Raw genomic sequence first — 26,292 nt, 5'->3', positions numbered from 1 at the left:
ACACTTCTGCCCAATAAATAGTAAACTTCTTGAAGCCAAGGACTAAGTCTCACCAAATCTGGCAAGGGGTTAGCACATGCCAAGTGCTTAATAAATAGTTCAATTAATGATATGTAAATATTTCACAGCAGTGGTTGATTCTATGTTTCTCGCTAGGTAAATTCCCAAGGAGAAACGAAGCACAGGAACAATGGAAAGTGGGCAGTGAAAAGAGAGGAAAAGGGATGCAAATAAAATAAATTTCAAAATTTTCCCTGAAGCTAGCTTTGCTGTCATCCCTAAGTTTCCTTTCTTCCTCCAAAACCAGCTAAAAGGACTGAATAACATAAAGCTGCACTAGGCTGGGCGTGGTGGCTCACGCCTGTAATCCCAGCACTTTGGGAGGCTGAGGTGGGCAGATCACCTGAGCTCAGGAGTTCGAGAATAGCCTGGGCAACATGATGAAACCCCGTCTCTGCCAAAAATACAAAAAAAAAAAAAGATAAAGATAAAGATAAACTGAGGGAAAAGGCATATTGGCTGAACAGCATTTAGGCTATGCAGTATCTACACACATGCTACAACTTGATCTACTACTGCAAAACAATCAGCATAAGCAGTTTCACCCAGAAATGTTAACGCCTATCAAAGCAGAAAAAGTTAATCAGCAGCAGCTGCCGGCTATAGCAACTAGAGACCAGAAGAGGGCAGCAAAGGCTCACCCAAATCCAAGTCCACTGAAAGCCTCCCATATTATATAGCCACTTACCCAGCTTTGGGGTGAAGAGTTAGTCAGATGGCTGTTCCCACAGTGCAGGTGAGAGATGACTTGGAATGAGCCATGGTAGCTGGGATGACAGAGGGAAAGCTCATGGTAGTGAAGGTGTGAAGGGGCTAAAGCAGGTGGACAGTGAAAAGGCATCAGCCAAGAAGGAGTTCAAATGAAGAAACCTAAGTGCCTAGGACAGCCAAGTCAGAAACAGAAAAAGAGAGACCCATACCAATCAGAAGCAGAGAGCCAAGGGGACAAATAAAGCATGCACTGCACATCACAGCACATTCAACCTCTAGAACAGGGGAAACAGGCAGGAGCTGACCCTGAGGCAGGAGGCCTCTATTATATGGCCTGCTGTAACCTAGCATCTTTGAAGCCATGTTCTTGCTCATTCCGTTCCGGAGAACAGACAGCACCTTGGGTTCGACTGTAGTTGCTCCAGCAGCTTCATCTCAGGGGCAATCATATTCTGGTACTACAGTTTTTACCAAATCCAATGGAGACCCAGAGCACAAAAAAAAGCCACGTACAGATCTAGGTTATTCTTTTCAACAAAGCCAATTCTTTCTTTGTAAGGGAGGAACCATCTCTATTTTTTTTTTAATCCTGTATTACATTTAGGTTGTTCTCAGTGCTTCGCTATTACAAAGGTATTATTAATATTCATACATATAGTTTGGCACGCATTTGAAAATATATCCATAAAAGTACATTTCTAGGCTGGGCACGGTGGCTCAAGCCTGTAATCCCAGCACTTTGGGAGGCCGAGTCGGGCAGATCACGAGGTCAGGAGATCGAGACCATCCTGGTTAACCCAGTGAAACCCCGTCCCTACTAAAAAAAAAAAAAAATACAAAAAACTAGCCAGGCGAGGTGGCGGGTGCCTGTAGTCCCAGCTACTTGGGAGGCTGAGGCAGGAGAATGGCGTAAACCTGGGAGACAGAGCTTGCAGTGAGCTGAGATCCGGCCACTGCACTCCAGCCTAGGCGATGGAGCCAGACTCCATCTCAAAAAAAAAAAAAAAAAAAAGTACATTTCTAGAAGTAAAATTGCTGGTTCAAACCGTATGTGATTTTTCTTAAAATTTCAAGATATATTGCTACACTGCCTCCTAAAAGGCAGCATCAATTTTTTGAAACCTGTCACCCAGGTTGGGGTGCAGTATCATGATCACAGCTCACTGCAGCTTTGAACTCCTAGGGCTCAAGTGATCCTCCCACCTCAGTTCTGAGTAGCTGGGGCTACAGGCATATGCTACCACAACAGATTAATACTTGTTTTTTTTTTTGGTTTTTTTTTGTTTTTTTTTTTTTTGTAGAGACAGGGTTTCGCCACGTTGCCAAGGCTGGCAATTTTTATTCAAAGCAAAGCTAACTGATCACAGTTTGGAGTTGACCCTGGAGGGGAATCAGCAGTTTTCAGGGTACTCCCTGAGGAAAGATAGGCTGGTCCTATGGACAGCAGTAAGCCAAGCCTCAGAGAAGAGAGAAGCCCTGAGGCAGAACTTGGACCAGTATATTTTGAGTGAAGCCATATTTCATATGCAGTTTTAAGTTCTCTTTGTTCTAATGCCCTTCTGTTAAATCCTTTATTAAATATTAATAGCGTAGGAACCAGGCCCAAACTATAGTCTTATTAAATACTAGAGCCTAGGAGCTAGGCCCAAACTTAAGCCAAAGTGACACCAGTGAGAACACCTTAGGGAAGCCAGTGACCAATGGGCCATGGGTCAAAGGACTGGCTGGAAGGACAAGTAGCTTACCTAGGAAGTCCCAGAAATACCTAGAGAGGAAAGTCAGACAAACTATTCAACTGAAGTTAAGAAGAGCAAGGGCTCATATCATTAAGAATTGGGCATTAATGGAAAATGTGATCCCAAAAGTCAGTGAAATGAGGACTTAAATGGGTTATACTTACAAAAGTGCTTCAAGAAAATAAATGATGTTATGCACATGGCTGGGCGTGGTGGTTCACCCCTGTAATCCCAGCACTTTGGGAAGCGGAGGGAAGCGGATCACTTGAGGTCAGTAGTTCGAGGCCAGCCTGGCCAACATGGCAAAACCCTGTCTCTACTAAAAATACAAAAAGTAGCCGGGTATGGTGGTGAATGCTGGTAAGCCCAGCTGCTTCGGAGGCTGTTGAGAGAGAAGAGAGAAGGAGAGAAGGAGAGAAGGAGAGAAGGAGAGAAGGAGGGAAGGAGGTAAGGAGGGAAGGAGGGAAGGAGGGAAGGAAGGAAGGAAGGAAGGCAGGAAGGCAGGAAGGCAGGCAGGCAGGCAGGCAGGCAGGCAGGAGGGCAGGCGGGCAGGCGGACAGGCGGGCAGGCAACAGAAGCGCAGACAACTAGCTACTTTACTTTTGGGAAGGACAATGAGAAGTCGCTGAAAAATGGGAATCAGAGTCTTAAGAAGTCTGAGATGCAAGAAACATTCGAATGTTGCAGACGAGACTGCCTGAACGTCTTACTATTTCCATTATGTTCAATGAGGAACACTTTCCTCCAGGGAATTCTGGTGGAGCTCAATTACCTGTACAGTCAACAACTTGCTCTAGATGACACACACCCTGCTATAGACGTCTAACATTTTGCATTTATGAAATGTGACCAGCTCACTAAAACTGCCAGTGTTTCCACTGATGATAGTTTTAGGATCCTGCCTAACACGATGGGTTTTGCACAGACGTACGTATGATACACGGTACACCTCCACAAACCCTATATCCTCCTGCCCATGCCACATTGTGTAGGCCTTCCAGACTTTAAGGAAAAGAAGGAAATATATGGGCAGATCCCTAATTTGTACTACAAAACAAATCATAACATTAAATAAATCCCTTAAGGCAGTACAACTCTTCGTAGAGTAAATATAAAATTTAAGCTTCCATAGGAAGCTTATTTCTTCCCCTGGCTTGCTTGTTCCTGTTGCAATAGTGTCTTGTAAATAACACAAAATAGACTTAAGAGATGATGACATTTTAGCCCCTGTAATCCCAGACTATTGGCGAGTCCGAGACGGGCGGATCACGACGTCAGGAGATCCGAGGACCATCCTGGCTAACACGGTGGAAACCCCGTCTCTACTAAAAATACAAAAACTACCGGGCGAGGTGTCGGGGCCCTGTAGGTTCCCAGCTACTCGGAGAGGCTGAGGCAGGAGAATGGCAGTAAACCCCCGGGAGGCGGAGCCTTTGCAGTGTGTGAGCTAGATCCGGACACTTCACTCCAGCCTGGGCGAACAGAGCGAGACTCCGTCTCAAAAAAAAAAAAAAAAAAAAAGAGATGATGACATTTTAAAGACCAACAAAATAATCTCCAATAACAACCACCTCAAAATACCTATCATTACATGGTATCTGTAATCAGATATTTCACAACAAAGGAAAGTGAGAATCTACTGAAAACACAGTGGGCCACATAATCATATACTAAATAAATTCCAGGTAGATAAGAAAGGATAATGTAAAATTAATAAAACTTTTAGAAAATACGGGTAAATAACTGAATGGAGACAAATTTCCTAAACCTAAAGGCAATGAAACCCTACGAAAGAACATACCAATAGATTTGTTCCTCAAATTATTTTATTTATTCATTTTTTTTAAGACGGAGTCTCGCTCTGTCGCCCAGGCTGGAGTGCAATGGCATGATCTCGGCCATTGCAACCTCTGCCTCCTGGGTTCAAGCAATTCTCCTGCCTCAGCCTCCTGTGCAGCTGGGATTACAGGTGCCCACCACCACACCTGGCTAACTTTTGTACTATGAGAAGCCATGCCACTAGGAACAAAGGGAAAGCTATGAAACCTGCTGGCAGATCTACAACATGGAAATGGCTGGCAAGATAAACTTCATGATGCAAAAGAATAAGGCAGAACTGTCCTGTGGTTAAGACATCCAGTATGAAAACACCCAACCAGTTTTTGTCTCTATCTCTTTTCTTTCAACAACCCTATTTTCTATTACTATTCTCTACAATAAATCAATCACGTTACCAAGAAGGCCTCCACATATAGAAACAATCCTATTAGGCGGCAGTGGACCCTCTCTTTTATTAAGTGAAGGAAGAAATGGAGTCTGAAATTAGTCTAGGAGTAGAATGGTGTTTCCCAGGGGATAGAGGAGGAGGCAATGAGGAGTTACTGTTTAATGGGTAGAGTTTCAGTTTAGGAAGATGAAAAAGTTCTGGAGATGGAGAGTGGTGGTGGCTGCACAAAAAGGTAAATGTACTGTACGTACTTAATGCTACTGAACTGTACACTTAAATGGTTAAGATGGTACATTTTATGTTATGTGTACTTTATTACAGTAAAAAAAAAAGTAACTTATGTAATAGGTAAAAATACATGTAAAATCTTGTCTAATAAGGGGTTAATATCCAGAATCTGTAACTCCCAGAACTGAAGAGCAAAACAAAACAAAACAAAAAAAAACCTGATTAAAAAATGGCAAAGGGAAGTATAAATCAAAACCACCATCTCACACTCACTAGAATAGTTACTATAAAATAAAAAATAAATAAATAAATAAATAAAAACCAGAAAATAACAAGTGTTGGCGAGGATTTGGAGAAACTGGAATCTCTCTGCACTGTTGCTGGGAATATAAAATGGTACAGCTGCTATGAAAAACAGTATGGCAGTTCCTTACAAAATAAAAAACTGAATTACCATATGATCTAGCAATTCCACTTCTGGGTATATACCAAAAAGAACTGAAAGCAGGGTCTTTGAAGAGATACTTGTCCACCCATGTTCATAGCAACATTATTCACAATAGCCAAAAGGTGGAAGCAACCCCAAGTATTTATCAATGGATGATAAACAAAAGGTGATGTATATTACAATGACATTTTTTTTTCTTGAGATGGTATCTTGCACCATCACCCAGGCTGGAGTGCAGTGGCACAATCTTGGATCACTACAACCTCTGCCTCCCAGGTTCAAGTGATCCTCCTGCCTCAGCCTCCTAAGTAGCTGGGACTACAGGCACCTGCCACCACACCAGACTAACTTTTCTATTTTTTTTTAGTACAGACAGGGTTTCACCATGTTGGCCAAGCCGGTCTCAAACTCCTGACTTCAAGTGAACCACCACCTCGGCCTCCCAAAGTGCTGGGATTATAGGCATGAACCACCACGTTCAGCCTTACAAAAGAATATTCTTCAGCCTTATAAAGAAAGGAAATTGTGGCATATGCTACAACATGGATAAACCTTGAGGACCTGCTAACTGAAATAAGCCAGTTACAAAAAGACAAATAATGTATGATTCTACTTGTATGAGGTACATACAGCAGCCAAATTCAGAGACACAGAAAGTAGAAAGGTGGTCTTTTAAAAACATGTCATATTATGCCACTCCTTTGCATAAAACCCTCCAGTGGCTTCTCGAAAAAGCAGAACAAAATCTAGACCACTTTCTCTGGCTTACAAAGAACTACATGGGCTGGCCCATGCTCACCTCCCCAACCTCATCTCCTATCATTCCCACTCCGCATCCACCGTGCTTGCAAATATCTACCTTTTGTTTCCCTCGTCTTTCCGGCTTTAGGGATTTTGCACTAGCTGTATTATTTCCCTGAAATGTTCTTTCCATGACCCTGATTTTCACCTGAATTGTTAGTTGAAGGCCATCTTCAGCACCTAATAGAGAGCAGCTAACTACCCAATTATTTGCACAATATAAATCTTGAAATGATCATGTGATATGGTTTGGATATTTGTCCCCTACAAATCTCATGTTGTATTGTAATCCCCAATGTTGGAGATGGGACTTTGTGGGAGATATCTGAATCTTGCGGGTGGATCCCTAATGAATGGCTTAGCACCATCCGCTTGGTGAAGAGCGAGTTCTCGCTTTGGTACTCCATGAAAGATCTGGTTGTTTAGAAGAGCATGGCACTGGCTGGGTTCAGTGGCTCATGCCTGTAATGCCAGCACTTTGGGAGGCCAAGGTGGGTGAATCACCTGAAGTAAGGAGTTTGAGACCAGCCTGACCAATATGGTGAAACCCCATCTCTGTTAAAAATACAAAAATTAGGGTCAGGTGGGTGGCTCACACCTGTAATCTCAGCGCTTTGAGAGGCCAAGGCAGGTGGATCACCTGAGGTCAGGAGTTTGAGACCAGCCTGACCAACATGGTGAAACCCCATCTCTACTAAAAACACCAAATTAGCTGGGCGTGGTGGCACATGCCTATAGTCCCAGCTATTAGGGAGGCTGAGGCAGGAGAATCGCTTGAACCCAGGAGGCAGAGGTTGCAGTGAGCCAAGATCAAGCCATTGCACTCTAGCCTGGACAACAAGAGTGAAAGTCCATCGCAAAAAAAAAAAAAAAAAAGAAAAGCTGGGCATGGTGGCAGGTGCCTGTAATCCCAGCTATTACGCAGGCTGAGGCAGGAGACTCACTTGAATCTGGGGGACGAAGGTTGCAGTGAGCCGAGAACGCGCCATTGCACTCCAGCCTGGGCAACAGGGCAAGACTCCATCTCAATTTAAAAAAAAAAAAAAAAAAAAAACATGGCATCTTCCCACAACTCTCTCTTTCCCTCTTCCTGAGGCCTCACCAGAAACTGATGCAGCACCATGCTTTGTGTAAAGTCTGCAGAACTGCAAGCCAATTAAACTTTTCTTTATAAATTTCCCCACCTCAGGTATTTCTTTATAGCAACACAAGAACAGACTAACATAATCATGCTCAGTGAGAGAAGTCAGACACAAAAGGCTACATTTTGAGATCCTATTTTATGAAATGTACAGAATAGGCAAATTCACATACAGAAATATCAGGAGGCAAGAAATGTGAAGCATGGGATATGTTTCTGTTTGTGTCACCTATGATTTCTTTCAGCAGTGTTTTCTAGTTTTCCTTGTAGAGGTCTTTCAGCTCTTAGGTCTATTCCTAATTTTTTTTTTTTTTTTTTTCAGCTATTGTAAAAGCAGTTGAGTTCTTGATTTGATTCTCACTTGGTCACTGTTGGTGTATAGTTCAAGTCCCTTGTTTCTTTGTTGACTTTCTGTCTTGATGACCTGTCTAGTGCTATCAGTGGAGTACTGAAGTCCCCCACTATTATTGTGCTGCTCTTTATCTCATTTCACAGGTCTAGTAGCAATTGTTTTGTAAATTTGGGAGCTCCAGTGTTAAATGTAAATATATTTAGGATTATGATATTTTCCTGTTGGACTAATCCTTTTATCATTATATAATGTCCCTCCTTGTCTTTGTTAACTGTTGTTGCTTTAAAGTCTGTTTTGTCTGATATAAGGATAGCTACTCCTGTTCACTTTTCATGTCCATTTGCATGGAATATCTTTTTTCACTCCTTTACCTTAAGTTTATATGAGTCCTTATGTGTTAGGTGAGTCTCTTGAAGACAGCAGATACTTGGTGAATTCTTACCCATTCTGCCACTCTGTATTCTCTGCGGAGCATTTAGGCCATTTACGTTCAACGTTAGTATTGAGATGTGAGCTACTAATCTATTCATCATTTTCGCTGTTGCTTTAATATCTTGTTATTTTTTTTCCTTGTGTTATTGTTTTATAGGCCCTGTGAGATTTATGCTTTAAGGAGGTTCTATTTTGGTGTACTTTTAAGTTTTGTTTCAAGATTTAGAACTCCTGCCAGGCATGGTGGCTCGCCCCTGAAATCCCAGCACTTTGGGAGGCCAAGGTGGGTGGATCACCTGAGATTGGGAGTTCAAGACCAGCCTGACCAAAATGGAGAAACCCTGTCTCTACTAAAAATACAAAAAATTAGCCGGGCATGGTGGCGCATGCCTGTAATCCCAGCTACTTGGGAGGCTGAGGCAGGAGAATCACTAGAACCTAGGAGGTGGAGGTTGCAGTGAGCCAGGATTGTGCCATTGCACTCCAGCCTGGGCAACAAGAGCGAAACTCTGTCTAAAAAAAAAAAAAAAAAAAAGATTTAGAACTCCTTTTAGCAGTTCTTGTAGTGCTGGCTTGGTGGTGTCAAATTCTCTCAGCATTTGTTTGTCTGAATAAGACTTTACCTTTCCTTCATTTATGAAGCTTAGTTTCACTGGATACAAAATTCGTGGCTGGTAATTGTTTTGTTTAAGGAGGCTAAACATAGGACCCCAATCCCTTCCATCTTGCAGGGTTTCTGCTGAAAAAATGTGCTGTTAATCTGACAGGTTTTCCTTTATAGGTTATCTGATGCTTTTCCCTAATCGTTCTTAAGATTCTTTTCTTCATCTTTATTTTAGTTAGCCTGATGACTGTGTGCCTAGGTAATAAATCTTTTTGCAATGAATTTCTCAGGAATTATTTGAACTTCTCGTATTTGGATGTATAGATCTCTAGCAAGGCCAGGGAAGTTTTCCTCAATTGTTCCCTCAAATAAGTTTTCCAAACTTTTAGATTTCCCTTCTTCCTCAGCAACACCAATTATTCTTAGGCTTGATCCTTTAACATAACCTCAAACTTCTTGGAGGCTTTATTCAGTTTATTCATTTTTGTCACACTGGGTTAATTAAAAAGGCCTATCTTTGACCCCTCAAGTTCTTTCTTCTACTTGTTCAATTCTATTGAAATTTTCCAGTGTATTTTGCATTTCTCTAAGCGTGTCTTTCATTTACTGAAGTTGTGATTGTATTTTATTGATTCTATTTCTCTAGAGATTTTTTGGTCCATACCTTTTTTTCTTTTTTTTTTTTTTCTTTTATGTCAGAGGAAATATCTGGGGGTAAATGGCTGTTGTTCAGATTCTTTTGTCCCATGGGGTGATCCCTTGACATGGTGCTCTCCTCCTTCCCCTAGGGATGAGGTTCCTGAGAGCCAGACTACAGTGATTGTTACTGCTCTTCTGCATCTAGCCATCTAGTGGAGCTACCGGGGTCCACACTGGTAATGGGGAGTGTCAATAAGAGTCCTGTAATGTGATCAGTATCCAGGTCTCTCAGTTTTACCATTAGTATCTGCTCTGGTGGAGGTAGCAGGGGAATGAAGTGGACTCTGTGAGGGTCCTTGGTAGTTTTGTTTAGTGCAGGGACTGGTTTTCTCAAACGCTGGTTGTGCTGGCAATGGAGCTGTAACGTGGACAGACTCAGAACCTCTGGTTAGCTAGGATGTTACAGGCAGTGGAATTTGCTATTATTTTCTCCTTTCTTGGTGCAGAGTTGTTCTTTTATGAGTTGCTGTAATGGCTTCAGTTGGTTGGTCTCCAGCCAGAAGGTAGCGCTTTCAATACAACATCGACTGCCTGCTAGTTTGGGGGAATACAAGTTTGCCCTAAGGTCACCTGGGTAAGTATTCTGATTTCTCAGGTGATGGGCGGTGCCACAGAGCTCCCAAGATATTATGTGTTTTGTTTTAGGCTATCAGGGCGGATAAAGACCATCAGGTAAGCTACAGGTTAGGCCTATCTGAGACTCTCCTTGGGCGGGGCTTGCTGTGGCCACGTGGGTGGGGGGGGGTGTCATTCTTAGGCCAGTAAAATTGTGTTCCCTGGGGGATTATGGTTGACTCTGCTGCTTCAAACAGATCACCAGGGAGTTGGGGGGAAGCTGGCAGTGACAGGTCTCACCAAACTCCTGCACAACCAGCAAGGCCGGTCTCACTCCCATCATGGCCCAACACCACCCTTATATCCAGGCAGCCTTAGAGCAAGGCTGAGATCTTGCCCCAGGCTACAAAAGCCTCTGCTGAGAAAGCAGGAAAGGATTTCAGGTCTCGCCCCTCCCTGCCTGCCCCAACTTCTGTGCCAGTATCTGCACTTTCGGTTTGCCCACTCCCAAATATTGCCCAGGAAAATTTGCACTCAGTCAAAATTATTACAAAGTTAGGCTGCAAATTTTCTCTCCATGGTCCTTCCCCAATTCTAATGGCAGTCTTCCCCAAGGACCCCTGGTAAGATAAAAGTCAGATATGGCTTCCCTGGGGAATAGAAGTGTCTACAGGGCTCTTTCTTGCCGCTGCCTCAATTTTTTTTTTTTTTTTTAGACAGAGTCACACTCTGTGGCCCAGGCTGGAGTGCAGTGGCATGATCTCAGCTTACTGCAGCCTCCGCCTCCTAGGTTAAGGCGATTCTCCTGCCTCGGTTCCCTGAGTAACTGGGATTACAGGCATGTGCCACATGCCCAGCTAATTTCTGTATTTTTAGTAGAGACAGGATTTCGCCACATTAGCCAGGCTGGTCTCGAACTCCTGACCGCAGGTGATCCACCCACCTTGGCCTCCCAAAATGCTAGGATTACAGGTACGAGCCACTGCACCTGGCCTTGCATCAACTTTTATATTTCATTTGGCTCTCTAAATTCGTATCAGCTCTAGGCAAGGTTAAATCCTTCTCCCATGATCTGGATTTTCAGGTTCCCCAGTGAGGATGTGTGTTTGGAGGCAGACTTTCCTTCCCCCCTTGCACTTTGGGCACTCACAGCTTTTTGGCTGTCTCATGGAATTTGCAGCGCCAACCCGCTTATTTTGAAGGGTCTGTGAATAATTTCATCTTTACTGTTATGTTCCTGCGGTAGTTCTTGAAGCAAAAGTTCACGATATGAGTCTCCACACACTGTTTTGTCCATCTGAGTAGAAGCTGCAAGTTAATCCTGCCCTCTTTTGATTTAAAATTATACATCTTACTTGAATTCTAACAGTAGGTTAATGTTTATTTTTTATATTTGAACTATTTATCTAAAAATACCAATAATTCTATAGATTAACAATACTTTCATCACTTTTTTTGGTTTTGGAGACAGAGTATCACTCTGTCACCCAAGCAGGAGTGCAGTGTCTCGGTTCAATACAACCTCCGCCTCTGGGTTCAAGAGATTCTCCTGCCTCAACCTTCTGAGTAGTTGGGATTACAGGCGTGTACACCACACACTCAGCTAATTTTCGCTAGAGACAGGGTTTTACCATATTGGCCAGGCTGGTCTTGAACTCCTGGCCTCCAGTGATCCGACTGCCTTGGCCTCCCAAACTGCTGGGATTACAAGCATGAGCCAACACACCCGGCCACTTCCAGCACTTTTTAAATGAAACACTGCTAAACTTTTACAAATCTAGTTCCTATCTTAAGCTAGAGAATCTTTCTCTATCAAGGTATAATCAAGAAACTTGATTTTACAAGGATAGAAAACATTTCATACAAATATGGTAAGAAAAAAAAACTGTTAATACTGAAATTCCAATTGTTATTTCTCAGGAGAGAAACTGAATAGAGTGCTGTGTTTGTTTTTACAATCAATATGTAAATCTTTTTTTTTTTTTTTGGAGACGGGATCTCACTCCATCACCCAGGCTGGAGTGCATGCAGTGGCTTGATCTCCATGCAACCTCAAGTAATCCTCCCATCTCAGCCTCCTGAGTAGCTAGGTATGTACCACTAGGCCCAGCTAATTTTGTATTTTTTGTACACACAGGGTTTTGCTATGTTGCCCAGATTGGTCAGCTGGTCTCAAACTCTTGAGGTTGAGTGATCCACTCACTTTGGCCTCCCAGAGTGCTGGGGTTACAGGCATGAGCCACTGCGCCTGGCCAACAATCAATATGTAATTTTTAAAAATTAAAAAGAGGCCAGGCATGATGACTCATGTCTGTAATCCCAGCACTTTAGAAGACCAAAGCAGGTGGATCATTTGAGGCCAGGAGTTGAAGACCAGCCTGGCCAGCATGGTAAAACCCCGTCTCTACTAAAAAAAAAATACAGACAAGGTATAGTGGCTCATGCCTGTAATCCCAGCACTTTGGGAGGCCGAGCCGGGCAGATCACTTGAGGTCAGGAGTTCATGACCAGCCTGGCCAACCTGGTGAAACCATATCTATACTAAAAATACAAAAACTCGCCAGATGTGGTGGTGTGCACCTGTAATCCCAGCTACTTGGGAGGCTGAAGCTGGAGAACTGCTTGAACCCGGGAGGTGGAGGTTGCAGTGAGCCAAGATCACACTACTGCATTCCAGTCTGGGCAATGGAGCAAGACTCCATTTCAAAAATAAATAAATAAATACTAAAAAATAAAAGATCAAGAAAAGGAAGTACACAGTCACGGAAGAAAAACTGGTACTTCTTGAGCAAAAATCTGAAAATCTGAAATCTGAAATGCTAGAAAATCCAAAACTTTCTGAGTACAGATTTCACACTCAAAGGAAGTACTCAATGGAACATTTTGAAGTTTCAGATTTGGGATGCTCAACCAGTATATAACGCAAATATATAAAACCTGAAAAAAATAAAAAATCCCAAACACTTCTGGTCCCAAGCATTTTAGATAAGCGATATTGAACCTGTTAGTACATTTTCCATCTTCCCTGAAGATGGTATGCATGGGATTACCTATACACAAGCTAAATGGGTGCCTTTTTCCAAGACAAATGAACGAAGCCTACTATAAGGAATTCTTGTCAAGAAAGACTCCTGCGGCCGGGCGCGGTGGCTCAAGCCTGTAATCCCAGCACTTTGGGAGGCCGAGACGGGCGGATCATGAGGTCAGGAGATCGAGACCATCTCTGGCTAATACGGTGAAACCCCGTCTCTACTAAAAAATACAAAAAACTAGCCGGGTGTGGTGGCAGGCGCCTGTAGTCCCAGCTACTCAGGAGGCTGAGGCAGGAGAATGGCGTAAACCTGGGAGGCCGAGCTTGCAGTGAGCTGAGATCCAGCCACTGCACTCCAGCCTGGGCGACAGAGCAAGACTCCGTCTCAAAAAAAAAAAAAAGAAAAAAAAAGAAAACTCCTGCTTAGAATCGCACATAAGCAGTTTAGGAAGGACTCTCCTATTTTCATTTCTCAAATGGCCATCCTCCTGGCAATGTATCAAGGACTCTGAAAATGTATATAATTGAGGATACAAGTTAATTTACCTCAACTGAGGGAATAGTCTTACCAAATTCTTCAATATTTTATCTCATTCTTGGGTCAGATCTAATCCCCCAGCTCAAGTTCGTTCTCACTGTGAAAATGTGACTATTTTCAAATTGACATTAGCTGAGTTAATTTCAGTATCTAAGTGAAACATGACTACAGGTGGTGCGCGCTTGTATTCCCAGCTACTTAGGGAGGTTGAGGTGGGAGAATCCCTTGAACGTGGGGGCAGAAATCGTGGTGAGCAGAAATTGCGCCACTGCACCCCAGCCTGGGCGACAAAGTGAGACCCTGTCACAAACAAACAAACAAACAAAAACCTCGCACAGAATTTTGAGCCTGACACAGGGTAGGGATGACTTGGAAGAGGATCCTGGAGTAACAAACAGTCATGAATCAGAATAAAGGCCTGGGGGCAAGAAAAAAACTACAGGCAAAGACTGTTGCCAATGGTTCAGTTCCACTGTGACTCTCTGAGGCCTTCTCCACTTGCAGATATATTTCTCCGAGCATGTCACAGTTGAATGGGTAAAGTTAAAACAGGAATAGGTTTCTTCAAACAGCAGAGTACAGACTCAAGCAAGGCAGCTTGGGATGGAATCCCAGTGTACTGCTATGTGATCTTGGGTAAATATTTAATCCTCACTGATAAAATTGGAATAAAGCAGTCCCTACTTCAAAAGGTGTTATGACTACCTGGTTAAGAGCAACCTTCTTCCAGTACTTCTATGCCCCCTTCCCTGCTTTCTTACTCTTCACAACACAAGTAATCGGTTAACAGTATCTTTATTTCCTTGCCCATTGCTCTATATGTAGTAGCTACTCAAATATAAACGTTTGCTACCTAGAAATTATGGAATATGGCCCTGTGAACGAATGTAAAAATAATGCAGGAGGACTTGTGTAAATTGCTGTGCCCAATGTAAATTAATGAGAATCTGTAACTCACGGGATTTAATTAACATCAGAGCTGCAATCAGTTTCTTCCAGCACCATAAACTATAAACAGATACATAATCAGGAGAGAAACTTTAAGCTGGAGGACAACAGATCAAGCCAAAAAACTGGGGATTGGCCACCACCTCCAAGGCTGTAGAGAGGATGTCCAACAAATACATTGGCCCTCACACTCCTTGCATGAACTGTGGTTCCATCTCCAGTCATACACGGATTACTTAAAAGTGAGAAAACTTTTAAGAAAAATCAACTTTTCTTCTCCAATCTGAGAAACACACCATGCCTGAAAGGTAAGCAAAGACAAGCAAAGAATCAACACGTTTTTACAATGTGCTCAGAATACCTAAGCAAATATTTTATATGACTTGCATTTGATATAGAAGATCTGCTCTAGCCCTAGCACTGTGGGTTACCACTGAACAAGTAATTTCTCCCATGGTGGTCACAGCTCCCAGGTTTATTTTTTTAAAAGCAGGTTAGGGCTGGGCGTGGTGGCTCACGCCTGTAATACTAGCACTTTGGGAGGCCAAGGCGGGCAGATCACCTGATGTTGGGAGTTTGAGACCAGCCTGACCAACATGGAGAAACCTCCTCTCTACTAAAAATACAAAATTAGCTGGGCGTGGTGGCAGATGCCTGTAATCCCAGTTATTTGGGAGTCTGAGGCTGGAGAATCGCTTGAACCCGGGAGGCGGAGGTTGCAGCGAGCCAAGATCGCACCATTGCACTCCAGCCTGGGCAACAAGAGCGAAACTCTGTCTGAAAAATAAAAAAATAATAAAATAAAAATAAAAAGCAGGTTGGCGTAAACATGCTGTATGATCCCTTTAATTCTGAGTAAGACTATATAAGGAAGTGGGGAACGGAGAGAGAGTGAGTGTGCAAAGGGCAACAGGTTCATTTTAGTTTTTGCAAAACCAATACCCACGTGTCATAGAAAGATATCGGGGGGTGTTGTAAATGTAGGGATCTGATTTTTAAATATGCTATCCACCCAGTCTCCTCCCCAGAATAACACCTGATGATCCTGTTGAAAGCTATAATCTGGCTGGGCACAGCAGCTCATGCCTGTAATCCAAACACTCTGGGAGGCCGAGTTGGGTGGATCACTTGGGGCCAGGAGTTCGAGACCAGCCTGGCCAACATGGTGAAACCCCATTTCCACTAAAAATACAAAAATTACCCGGGTGTGGTGATGAACACCTGTAGTCCCAGCTACTTGGGAGGCAGAGGCTCAACAATCACTTGAACCAGGAGGCAGACACTGCAGTGAGCTGAGATCTTTCCATTGCACTCCAGCCTGGCAACAGAGAGAGACTCTGTCTCAAAATAATAAACAAACAAACAAACATAAAAATACAAAAAATTAGCTGGGCGCAGTGGCACACACCTGCAATGTCAGCTACTCAGGAGGCTGAGAATAGTTTGAACCTGGGAGACAGAGGTTGCAGTGAGCCAAGATTGTGCATTGCACTCCAGCCTGAGCAACGAAGGGAGACTCAGTCTCCCCACCCCATCCCCCCCCCAAAAAAAGAAAAAAAAAAGGCTGTAATCTGTAACTTTTCTTTTATCCACTTCACTTACTATAAAATGCTAATACTAGAATCTTTATCTATTTTGTATCTGGCTGTATTCCCTAAATGCCTAGACACAGAGCTACCAATCGATAAGTATTACTTGCTGACTGAATAAGTTGAATAAATGCTAAATACATAGTCAAGAGACCCTAATCCATTTTCTCCATTTCCATTTAGGAAACAATCAATATATACATAGTAGATAGGAAGGAGAGGCGTTTCAGACAGTTCTTTAATCTGCTGATCTCCTATTCCTTAATAATATTCCTTAAACTTCTTTTCCCTTTTTTCCCCCGTATTTCCAGAAAAATCTCCTGTCTTAAAAGCACAAAATCAGCTATAGAAAGATTAATAAATTATGGCCGGGTGCGGTGGCTCAAGCCTGTAATCCCAGCACTTTGGGAGGCCGAGACGGGCGGATCACGAGGTCAGGAGATCGAGACCATCCTGGCTAACACGGTGAAACCCCGTCTCTACTAAAAAATACAAAAAAACTAGCCGGGCGAGGTGGCGGGCGCCTGTAGTCTCAGCTACTCAGGAGGTTGAGGCAGGAGAATGGTGTAAACCCGGGAGGCAGAGCTTGCAGTGAGCTGAGATCCGGCCACTGCACTCCAGCCTGGGCGACAGAGCGAGACTCCATCTCAAAAAAAAAAAAAGAAAGATTAATAAATTAGAAAACAAAAACAGTTTAAGGGGCGACAGGAAGTACCTGGCAAAGATAGACAAAAAGCTTATCTTTAGAATCTAAGGTCTGGAGACAACCCGGAGGGCAGTCTGGCTCCTATACTATAAATGAACAAATGGATAGTAGCATAACACACTTAGCAGAAGAAAAAAAATTTAACCCAAAAGCACCTTCATAATTATGATGCACAATCACTTGTAACATTAGTAACCTAAACTGATTTTGCTTTATCCCTCTATCATCACTCTTAACTTCAAATGCTCATTTCTAAAATCTGTAGTATACAAAATTTTCTGTAGCCAACTATATATTCTAGAAGTCTCTTTCAGTGGCTCGCCTTTGAAATAAGTTAAAAATGAAACTCATGCCTCTTGATTGGTACAATAATAAAGGAGACTCTGGAATGCTATGGCTACCACTCCCTGTAAAAAGAGTGAAATCAGTCTGAGCAAAGCTCACAAAGACAAAGAGACCAACAAACAGAACAAAGAAACCATTTGGAAAATCCCAATGATCAACCAACTTCTTGATCCAGCTCCAACGCAATAGGAGAGGAGGATCTTGATCAAAACAGCAGAGAAAAAGACTGCTTAGATTGGTCTGCACTGGAAACTACCAAAGGAGTGACAGATTCCTGCATATAACACACAGGAAATGGGAGGGAAGCCACTGGAAACTAGTGATGAAAAAGACTAAATTTAAGTCCATCCAGATCGGCAGCCAGATGTTCCCAACGCCCAGCCCACAGAAATATTTACTGCAATATTTCTGGCCCAGCAAGGGCTGGGCCATCCAGGGTACTGATGAGTATGAAAAGTCCCTAGAGATCAGGTTTCTTTAGAGATAAAAAGAACAAAAGCAAAAAACACAATGAAACCACCACCAATAGTTTGGACATAATTTAAAATATACACATATCAGGCCCAAAGTAGACTTCTTGTGTATGAACCAGATCGATTCAACTGACAATCCCCAATATTTAAATTGGCCTTTGAGGCAGGGCGCGGTGGCTCAAGCCTGTAATCCCAGCACTTTGGGAGGCCGAGACGGGCGGATAACGAGGTCAGGAGATCGAGACCATCCTGGCTAACACGGTGAAACCCCGTCTCTACTAAAAAATACAAAAAAAATTAGCTGAGCATGGTGGCGGGCGCCTGTAGTCCCAGCTGCTCGGGAGGCTGAGGCAGGAGAATGGCGTGAACCTGGGAGGCGGAGCTTGCAGTGAGCCGAGATCCGGCCACTGCACTCCAGCCTGGGTGACAGAGCAAGACTCCGTCTCAAAAAATAAAATAAAATAAAATAAATTGGCCTTTGTAAACAGAGGCAAAAAAAATTTTTTTGAAGGTAAAGTATAAGAAGAAAACATAATTCAATGCAATTAACACCAAAAGTGGACCAAAAGGTAATGTCCAAGATATTTCCAACATGAGTTGCTGAGACAGCTATCAACCTTTGAAACACATGGTCATATATTAAGATAATCCATTCAGGCTGTGCATAAGAGGAAGCACCATGATGGGGACAGAGGCATAGGTAGGAAAGTGGAGTGTTGATCAAAAGTCCAACCCACCTCAGGTTGAGGAATTAGCCCTAGGTTTTCTGTATAATTTGACATACAAACCAGCAAGGCCCTCAGCATCTCAACAGTGTGTCCCCACAAATCACACTCTTCTTGCCCTAGGCCCAGAGTTATGCAAGAGAATCCAGCAATGTAAGGTTGGCATGCATTTTCACCATGGCAGACATCAACACGAACCTCACCTTGTCACTGTCATCATGACAAATGTGGTCGTGATGGATGGACTGGCACTGAAAAGAAGCACCAACACTACCTACAAGAAAAAGGGAGGAAAGGTTAAGATGCAGTAATTCCTTACATTTAAACTGCTTTACCAATTAAAAGTGCTTTTATATCCATGATCCCATCTAATAAAATACTCATAAGTAGACACTGTGGGGATTACTGTTCACGCATTTTAACAGAGGAAAACAAACCAGAGAGGCTGACCCACACAAAGCAGCAGTCAGAGTAGCAGGTCTAAAACGACAACTCCATTATTCAAACCGCTAACTCCCCCTCTTTCCACTAGACCGAGTGGTCTGCTCTCAAAGTAAGATTACCTACATAAACACAAGCTTTCAATAAGGCAAATTCTTATTTATGAGGAAAAATATTATATTCCTTTTCAGACTACACACTTCGAGAAAAAATTGGTCCTATAAATTCTAAACATATAAGAAACAATCTAATCTGCAATCACGTAACACTTTAAATGTTTTATTACTTTAAATGTACACATTTTAATAAATCCATTTGTTAACTTAAAAAACTACCTTCCAGTAACAACTGCTCTTTAATAATAGTTACCTTTCTAACCAATAAAAACACAAACTATTCAATAAGTGATTGAACAACAGATTACCCATTTTTAAAAGTTTTGGTTTGTACTTCATACCATAAACAAAATGGTGAGTCAAATATCTATGTAATATAAAAAATGAGGGCAGTTTTAGACAAAAATGTTAAGTTTTTTAAATAATCTTGGAGGCCAGGCGCAGTGGCTCAGGCCTGTAATCCCAGCACTTTGGGAGGCTAGGGCGGGTGGATCACCTGAGGTTAGGAACTCAAGACCAAGCTGGCCAACATGGTGAAACTCTGTCTCTACTAAAAATATAAAAATTAGCCACACGTGGTGGCGCACCCCTGTAATCCCAGCTACTAGGGAGGCTGAGGCAGGAGAATCACTTAAACCCAGGAGATAAGAGGCTGCAGTGAGCCAAGATCATGCCACTGCACTCCAGCCTGCATGAGTGAGACCCTGTTTCAAAAAAAGAAAAAGAAAATAATCTTGGAGTTAGCAAAACCTTTTGAAAGAAGATACTGCTCAAGCCTGTAATCCCAGCACTTTGGGAGGCCGAGACGGGAGGATCACGAGGTCAGGAGATCAAGACCATCCTGGCTAACACAGTGAAACCCCGTCTCTACTAAAAAATACAAAAAAACTAGCCGGACGAGGTGGTGGGCGCCTGTAGTCCCAGCTACTTGGGAGGCTGAGGCAGGAGAATGGCGTAAACCCGGTAGGCGGAGCTTGCAGTGAGCTGAGATCCAGCCACTGCACTCCAGCCCGGGCGACAGAGCGAGACTCCATCTCAAAAAAAAAAGAAAGAAAGAAAGAAAGAAGATACTAAACATGAAGTCATAAATAAAACGCGCACATGACTGTGGACCAAAGGTTAACAAAACCCCTCCTGAGTAGCTGGGATTACAGGCACACGCCACCACACCCAACTAATTTTTGTATTTTTAGTAGAGACCGGGTTTCGCCATGTTGGTCAGGCTGGTCTTGAACTCCTGACCTCGTGATCTGCCCACCTCAGCCTCCCAAAATGCTGGAATTACAGGCATTAGCCACCATGCCCAGCCTCAGACAGTACATTTTAAGATATTATTAATGTTGGGAAGAAATAACATGAGGCTAAAGACTGCAAGTGAGGATCACATACTTATTTACTATTACAGTAAGAGCTTACTGATACTTCTAGATATGTAGAGCAGAAAATTCTATTTCAGAATCGGATGTTTTGTTTTGTCTTGTTTTAAACAACCTTAGTGAGACACAATTCACATACTATACAATTATCTATTATTTAAAGTATACAATTAAATTTTTTTCAGAATATTCACAAAGTTGTACAACCATCATCACAATTTTAAGACATTTTCACCACCCCAAAAAGAAACGTCAAGACCATTTATCTCTTCCCTGAGCCACTGACAACCACTACTCCAACTTCTGTGTATTTGCCTATTCTGGACATTTCACATAAACAGAATCATAAAACTAATGTGGTCTTTGTAATCAGGTTCATTCACCTACCATAATGTTTGCAAGGTTCATCCACATTGAACCACATACCAATTCATTCCTTTCTATGGCTAAATAATATTCCAGTATATGGATATACCACATTTTGTTTCACTTTGGGAATATTATGACTAATGCTATTTTGGCATCCATTTGTAAGTTTTTTTTTTTTTTTTTTTTTTTGAGACGGAGTCTCGCTCTGTCGCCCAGGCTGGAGTGCAGTGGCCGGATCTCAGCTCACTGCAAGCTCCGCCTCCCGGGTTCACACCATTCTCCTGCCTCAGCCTCCCGAGTAGCTGGGACTACACGCACCCGCCACCTCGCCCAGCTAGTTTTTTGCATTTTTTAGTAGAGACGGGGTTTCACTGTGTTAGCCAGGATGGTCTCAATCTCCTGACCTCGTGATCTGCCCGTCTCAACCTCCCAAAGTGTCGGGATTACAGGCTTGAGCCACCGCACCTGGCCTTTTCCTTGTTTCTTTTCCTGTATTTCCTGCCAAATTAGGAGACAGAGATACATGAAAAGGTCAAGAGTATGTGTGCTGTAGAGAATCTCAAGAGGAATCCACTCCATCTCAAAGTGGGGCTCAAGTTTCCTACCCCCAGTTCTTCGGAATGCTGAATTTTATGAGGATCAGATTATTTAAAATAATTTTTTTTGAGACAGTCTCACTCTGTTGCCCAGACTGGAGTGTAGTGACATGATCTTGGCTCACTGCAACCTCTGCCTCCCAGGTTCAAGTGATTTGATTTGCCTGCCTCAGCCTCCTGAGTAGCTGGGATTACAGTAGGCATCTGCCACCTCGCCCGGTTTTTCTTTTTTTGAGAAGGAGTCTCACTGGGTTGCCAGGCTGAAGTGCAGGGGTGCGATCTCAGCTCACTGCAACCTCTGCCTCCTGGGTTCAAGGGATTCTCTTGCCTCAGCCTCCAGAGTAGCTGGGACTACAGACATGCTCCAATCACACCCAGCAAATTTTGTATTTTTAGTAGAGATGGGGTTTCACCATGTTGGCCAGGATGGTCTTGATCTCTTGACCTCATGATCTGCCTGCCTCAGCCTCGCAAAGTGTTGGGATTACAGGTGTGAGCCACCATGCCCGACCCTTTTTTTTTTTTTTTGTATTTTTAGTAGAGATGGGGTTTCACCATGTTGGCTAGGCTGGTCTGGAACTCCTGACCTCAAGTGATCCACCCACCTTGGCCTCCAAAGTGCTGGGATTATAGGTGGGAGCCACTGTGCCTGGCCCAATTTAAATAGCTGTGAATTCAAGCAAATATATCTGAAAATTTACTGACAAACAAGGAGCTTTGTTTTTGAATGTTATCTATGGCAGCTTCAGAGAAATTCAGACTGCTTTAAAAATGAGTATTTTCTAATGTATTATAGCAACGAAAGTTACATTCAACTATATACAGAATGTTTTAAAATCATACTGTAGTTTGTTAAGGCATGCAATAATAGTAAATCGTCTTGGGATTATCATGAGTAACGTTCAGTTCTTTAGAAACCAGGTAGCTTTGCATAGTTCTGGTCTAGACCTATGCCATCTAACTTGGTGGCCACTATGCAGATGTGGCTACTGAGCATTTGAAATGTGGCTGGTCCAAATTGAGATGCACTGTCAATGTAACATACACACTGGATTTCAAAGACTTGGTATGAGAAAATGTAAAGTATCTTAATATTACAGTAGAAATATTTTGGTATATTGGACTGAATATTAAAAATAATTTCAAGTTTTCTTTCTAATGTGGCTACTAACAAAATTTAAAATCATGTGGCTATTACATTTTATTGAACGGCCTTGTTCATCCAGTTCACTGACGTGTACAAGAGAGATGAAACATTTAGCTGTGATGTGATCCTCCCATTCATAAGAATCTTATCCTCCCGACTGGGCATGGTGGCTTATGCCTGTAATCCCAGCACTCTGGGAGCCTGAGGCGGGTGATGAGGTCAGTAGTTTGAGAACAGCCTGGCCAACATGGCATAAACCCTGTCTCTACTAAAAATGCAAAAATTAGCTGGGACTACAGGCGCCCACCACCTTGCCCGGCTAGTTTTTTTGTATTTTTGTATTTTTAGTAGAGACGGGGTTTCACCGGGTTAGCCAGGAAGGTCTCGATCTCCTGACTTCGGGATCCGCCCGTCTTGGCCTCCCAAAGTGCTGGGATTACAGGCTTGAGCCACCGCGCCCGGCCCATTTATAAGTTTTTGTGTGACCGTTTATTTTCATTTCTCTTCTTGGGTCATTTGATTTTCCATTCAACCTTTTGAGGAACTGCCGAACTGTTTTCCAAACTGACTGCATCATTTACAATTCCACCAGCAATATATTATAGTTCCTCTGGCATTTTTTGAGTAGAATGAACTTTGGAGTCAGACTTCAACACAATTCAGGAATCTACAGACTATGTGAACTTAGGCAAGTCACTTAACAAATCATATGTCTTCCTCATCTGTAAAATGAGAATGATATTAATCTACTTATACATAGGTAATTCACAGAGCTGTTCTGAGAGATATTAACGTTAGATGTATGAAAAAGCTCACAGCACAGTGCCTGGCACACAACAATTCGAGAAATGGTACTACAATTAGCACTTCTATTCACATCAAGGCTCTGATTTGCCTGTGAGACGTTTTTTACATACATAAATTCAATTTTCCCTGCTGAGACTGAGCCTTGGTCATCTTTATGATCTCCGTAGAGGCTATAACGTAACACAATGGTATCTGTGTATCAAAATACATCTAAACATAGAAAAGGTACAGTAAAAATACAGTATTATAATCTCAGGGGATCAGTCATGTATGTAGTCCCTCTTAGACAAAAACATCATTATGCGGCACATGACCACACTTTTGTTTACTGGTTTACTATAAAGGTTAAAGACAAACAGCCAAATGAAAGAGGTACATGGGGTTAAGATATGGAGGAAAGGGGAATGGGCAGAGCTTCCATGTCCTTTTTAGGCACACCATCCTCCCAGCACCTCAACGTCTTCACCAACCCAGAAGCTCTCTAAACTCTATTATTTAAGATTCTTATGGAGATTCCCTTAGGTAGGCATGACTGATAAAAATCACTGGCCATTGGTAACTGAACTCAATCTCCAGCCCCTCTCCTCTCTCTGGAGGGATGCAGGGTTGAAAGTTCCAACACTCAAATCGCATGAAGTGTTCCTTTGGCAACCACCAGCCCTCATCCAGAAGCTATCAAGGAGCCCACGAAGAATCACTTCATTAGCAGAAACTCAGGTATAGCTGAAAGGAGTTTATTACAGATAAGACGCTCCTCTAACCCTAATCACTCAGGAAATTCCTAGGGTTTTAGGACCTCTGAGCCAGGAATTCGGGATGAAGAACAAATATATATGTTTTATTATATCACATTATCACAGTGGTCCTCTCCTTCGGTTGTGAGATAAATAATCTAATTTACTGGGTATTCTCCCATGGATTAATATTAATCTGGGTATTAACTTTCTTTTTTTTTTTTTGAGACGGAATCTCACTCTATTGCGCAGGCTGGAGTGCAATGGCATGATCTCGGCTCACTGCAACCTCTGCCTCCCGGGTTCAAGTGATTCTCCTGCCTCAGCCTCCCAAGTAGCTGGGATTACAGGGGTGTGCCACTACGCCTGGGTAATTTTTTATTTTTGTATTTTTAGTTTCACCATGTTGGCCAAGCTGGTCTCAAACACCAGACCTCGAGATCCTCCTGCCTCGGCCTCGCAAAGTGCTGGGATTACAGGCGTAAGTCACCGCGCCCAGCTGAGTATTAACTTTCTTATCCATTCATAACTTCCCATTTTACAAGGGGCAAGGGTAAAATTCAAAGAAATACTATTGGCCAGGCGCGGTGGCTCATGCCTGTAATCCCAGCACTTTGGGAGGCAGAGGCGGGCGGGCGGGCGGATCTCAAGGTCAAGAGATAGAGACCATCCTGGCCAACATGGTGAAACCCCGTCTCTACTAAAAATACAAAAATTAGCTGGGCGTGGTGGCATGCGCCTGCAGTACGCCTACTCGGGAGGGTGAGGCAGGAGAATCACTTGAACCCGGGAGGCGGAGGCTGCAGTGAGCCAAGATCCAGCCTGGCGACATAGCGAGACTCCGTCTCAAAAAACAAACAAACAAACAAAACAAAACAAAAATACAAATAAATACTATTTCAGCCATTCAGGAGAAAATGCCAGCTACATATATGGTAAGCATGAGTCATCACTATTAATTACTATTTATTATAACTATTATTTTCACTATTACCATTTATGATAACTAAACATAATACACTTATTTTACAACTTAGTACCTATAGGAGTTCAAATCTTTAGGCTAAAATACTTGAAATCTCTAGTATCTTCCCTAAATATTAAATAAGATGAGAAGGTAAATTGCTGCTGTGATTCTACTATAGAGAAAAGACTGATATTCACAGTGAAGATAAGAGAGAAGAATGATGGCTACCAGAGGCTGGGGAGGACAGAGGAGGGGTTGGGTAGGGGAAGTAAGGATGGTCAATGGGTACAAAAAAAAATAGAATGAGTAAGATCTAGTATTTGATAGCACAACAGGGTGACTATAGTCAATATAAGTTTAATTATACATTCTAAAATAACTAAAAACAGTATAAATGGATTGTAACACAAAAGATAAATGCTTGAGGTAATGAATAACTCCCGCTTACCCTAATGTGATTATTAGGCATTGTATGCCTGTATCAAAACATCTCATGTACCCCCATAAATATACCTACTAGGTACCCACAAAAATTAAAATCTAAAATTTGTTTAAAAAGAAAACAGGGCCAGGCACAGTGCTCACGCCTGTAATCCCAGCACTTTGGGAGGCCAAGACAGGCAGATCACTTGAGGTCAGGAGTTCGCGACCAGGCATAGTGGCTGACACCTGTAATTCTAGCTACTCCAGAGGCTGAGGCAGGAGAACTGGTTGAACCTGGGAGGCGGAAGTTGTAGTAAGCCGAGATTGTGCCACTACACTCCAGTTTGGGCAACAGAGTGAGACTTCACCTCAAAAAAAAAAGGAAAAAAAGAAAAAGAAAATATAAATGACTTTCGATATATACCAATGTTAAGCTTTTCTCAAAAGAAAATGAAAGTAAAATGACACCAAGATATACCTTGTCACCCACCAAGTCAATAAAAACAAGAAGTTTGATAACACACTATATTGGAGAAGGTATGAAAAAAACAGGCTCTCAAACATTGCTAGTAGTAGATATATAAACTAGTACATCTTCTAAAAAGAATAATTTGGCACTTAAATCACTCAGTGAAAAATACATATAACTTTTAGGACAGGCACGGTGACTCATGCCTGTAGTTCCAGACTTAGGGAGGCCGAGGCAGGTGGATCACATGGTAAGGAGATGGAGACCATCCTGGCCAACATGGTGAAACCCCATCTCTACTAAAAATACAAAAATTAGCTGGGTGTGATGGCACACGCCCATAATCCTAGCTACTCGGAGGCTGAGGCAGGAGAATGGCTTGAACCTGGGAGGTGGAGATTGCGGTGAGCCAAGATTGTGCCACTGTACTCCAGCCTGGAGACAAACGGAGCCTCTAAGGAGGGGAGGGGAGGGGAGGGGAGCGGAGGGGAGGAGAGG

General features: G+C 42.7%; 1 protein-coding gene across 5 annotated transcripts in view; it reads right to left on the bottom strand.

Moving 5' to 3' along the window:
• Positions 1-26,292, bottom strand: part of RNF38 (ring finger protein 38) — a 155,108-nt gene that overhangs the window by 70,576 nt on the left and 58,240 nt on the right. For all 5 annotated transcript variants that reach the window (XM_017892626.1, XM_017892639.1, XM_017892640.1 and 2 more), the window contains exon 2: positions 18,553-18,623. Coding sequence is in view for 1 of the 5 variants with exons in the window: in XM_017892638.1 (XP_017748127.1) it covers positions 18,553-18,569 (17 nt within the window). In the remaining 4 variants the exon portion in view is untranslated. The remainder of the gene's footprint in view (positions 1-18,552; positions 18,624-26,292) is intronic.

This window comes from Rhinopithecus bieti, unplaced genomic scaffold (assembly GCF_001698545.2).
Source record: "Rhinopithecus bieti isolate Rb0 unplaced genomic scaffold, ASM169854v2 scaffold_22453, whole genome shotgun sequence".
Lineage (NCBI taxonomy): Eukaryota > Metazoa > Chordata > Mammalia > Primates > Cercopithecidae > Rhinopithecus > Rhinopithecus bieti.
Note: the sequence above shows the minus strand (reverse complement) of the source record. Positions and strands in the feature narration are given on the sequence as shown.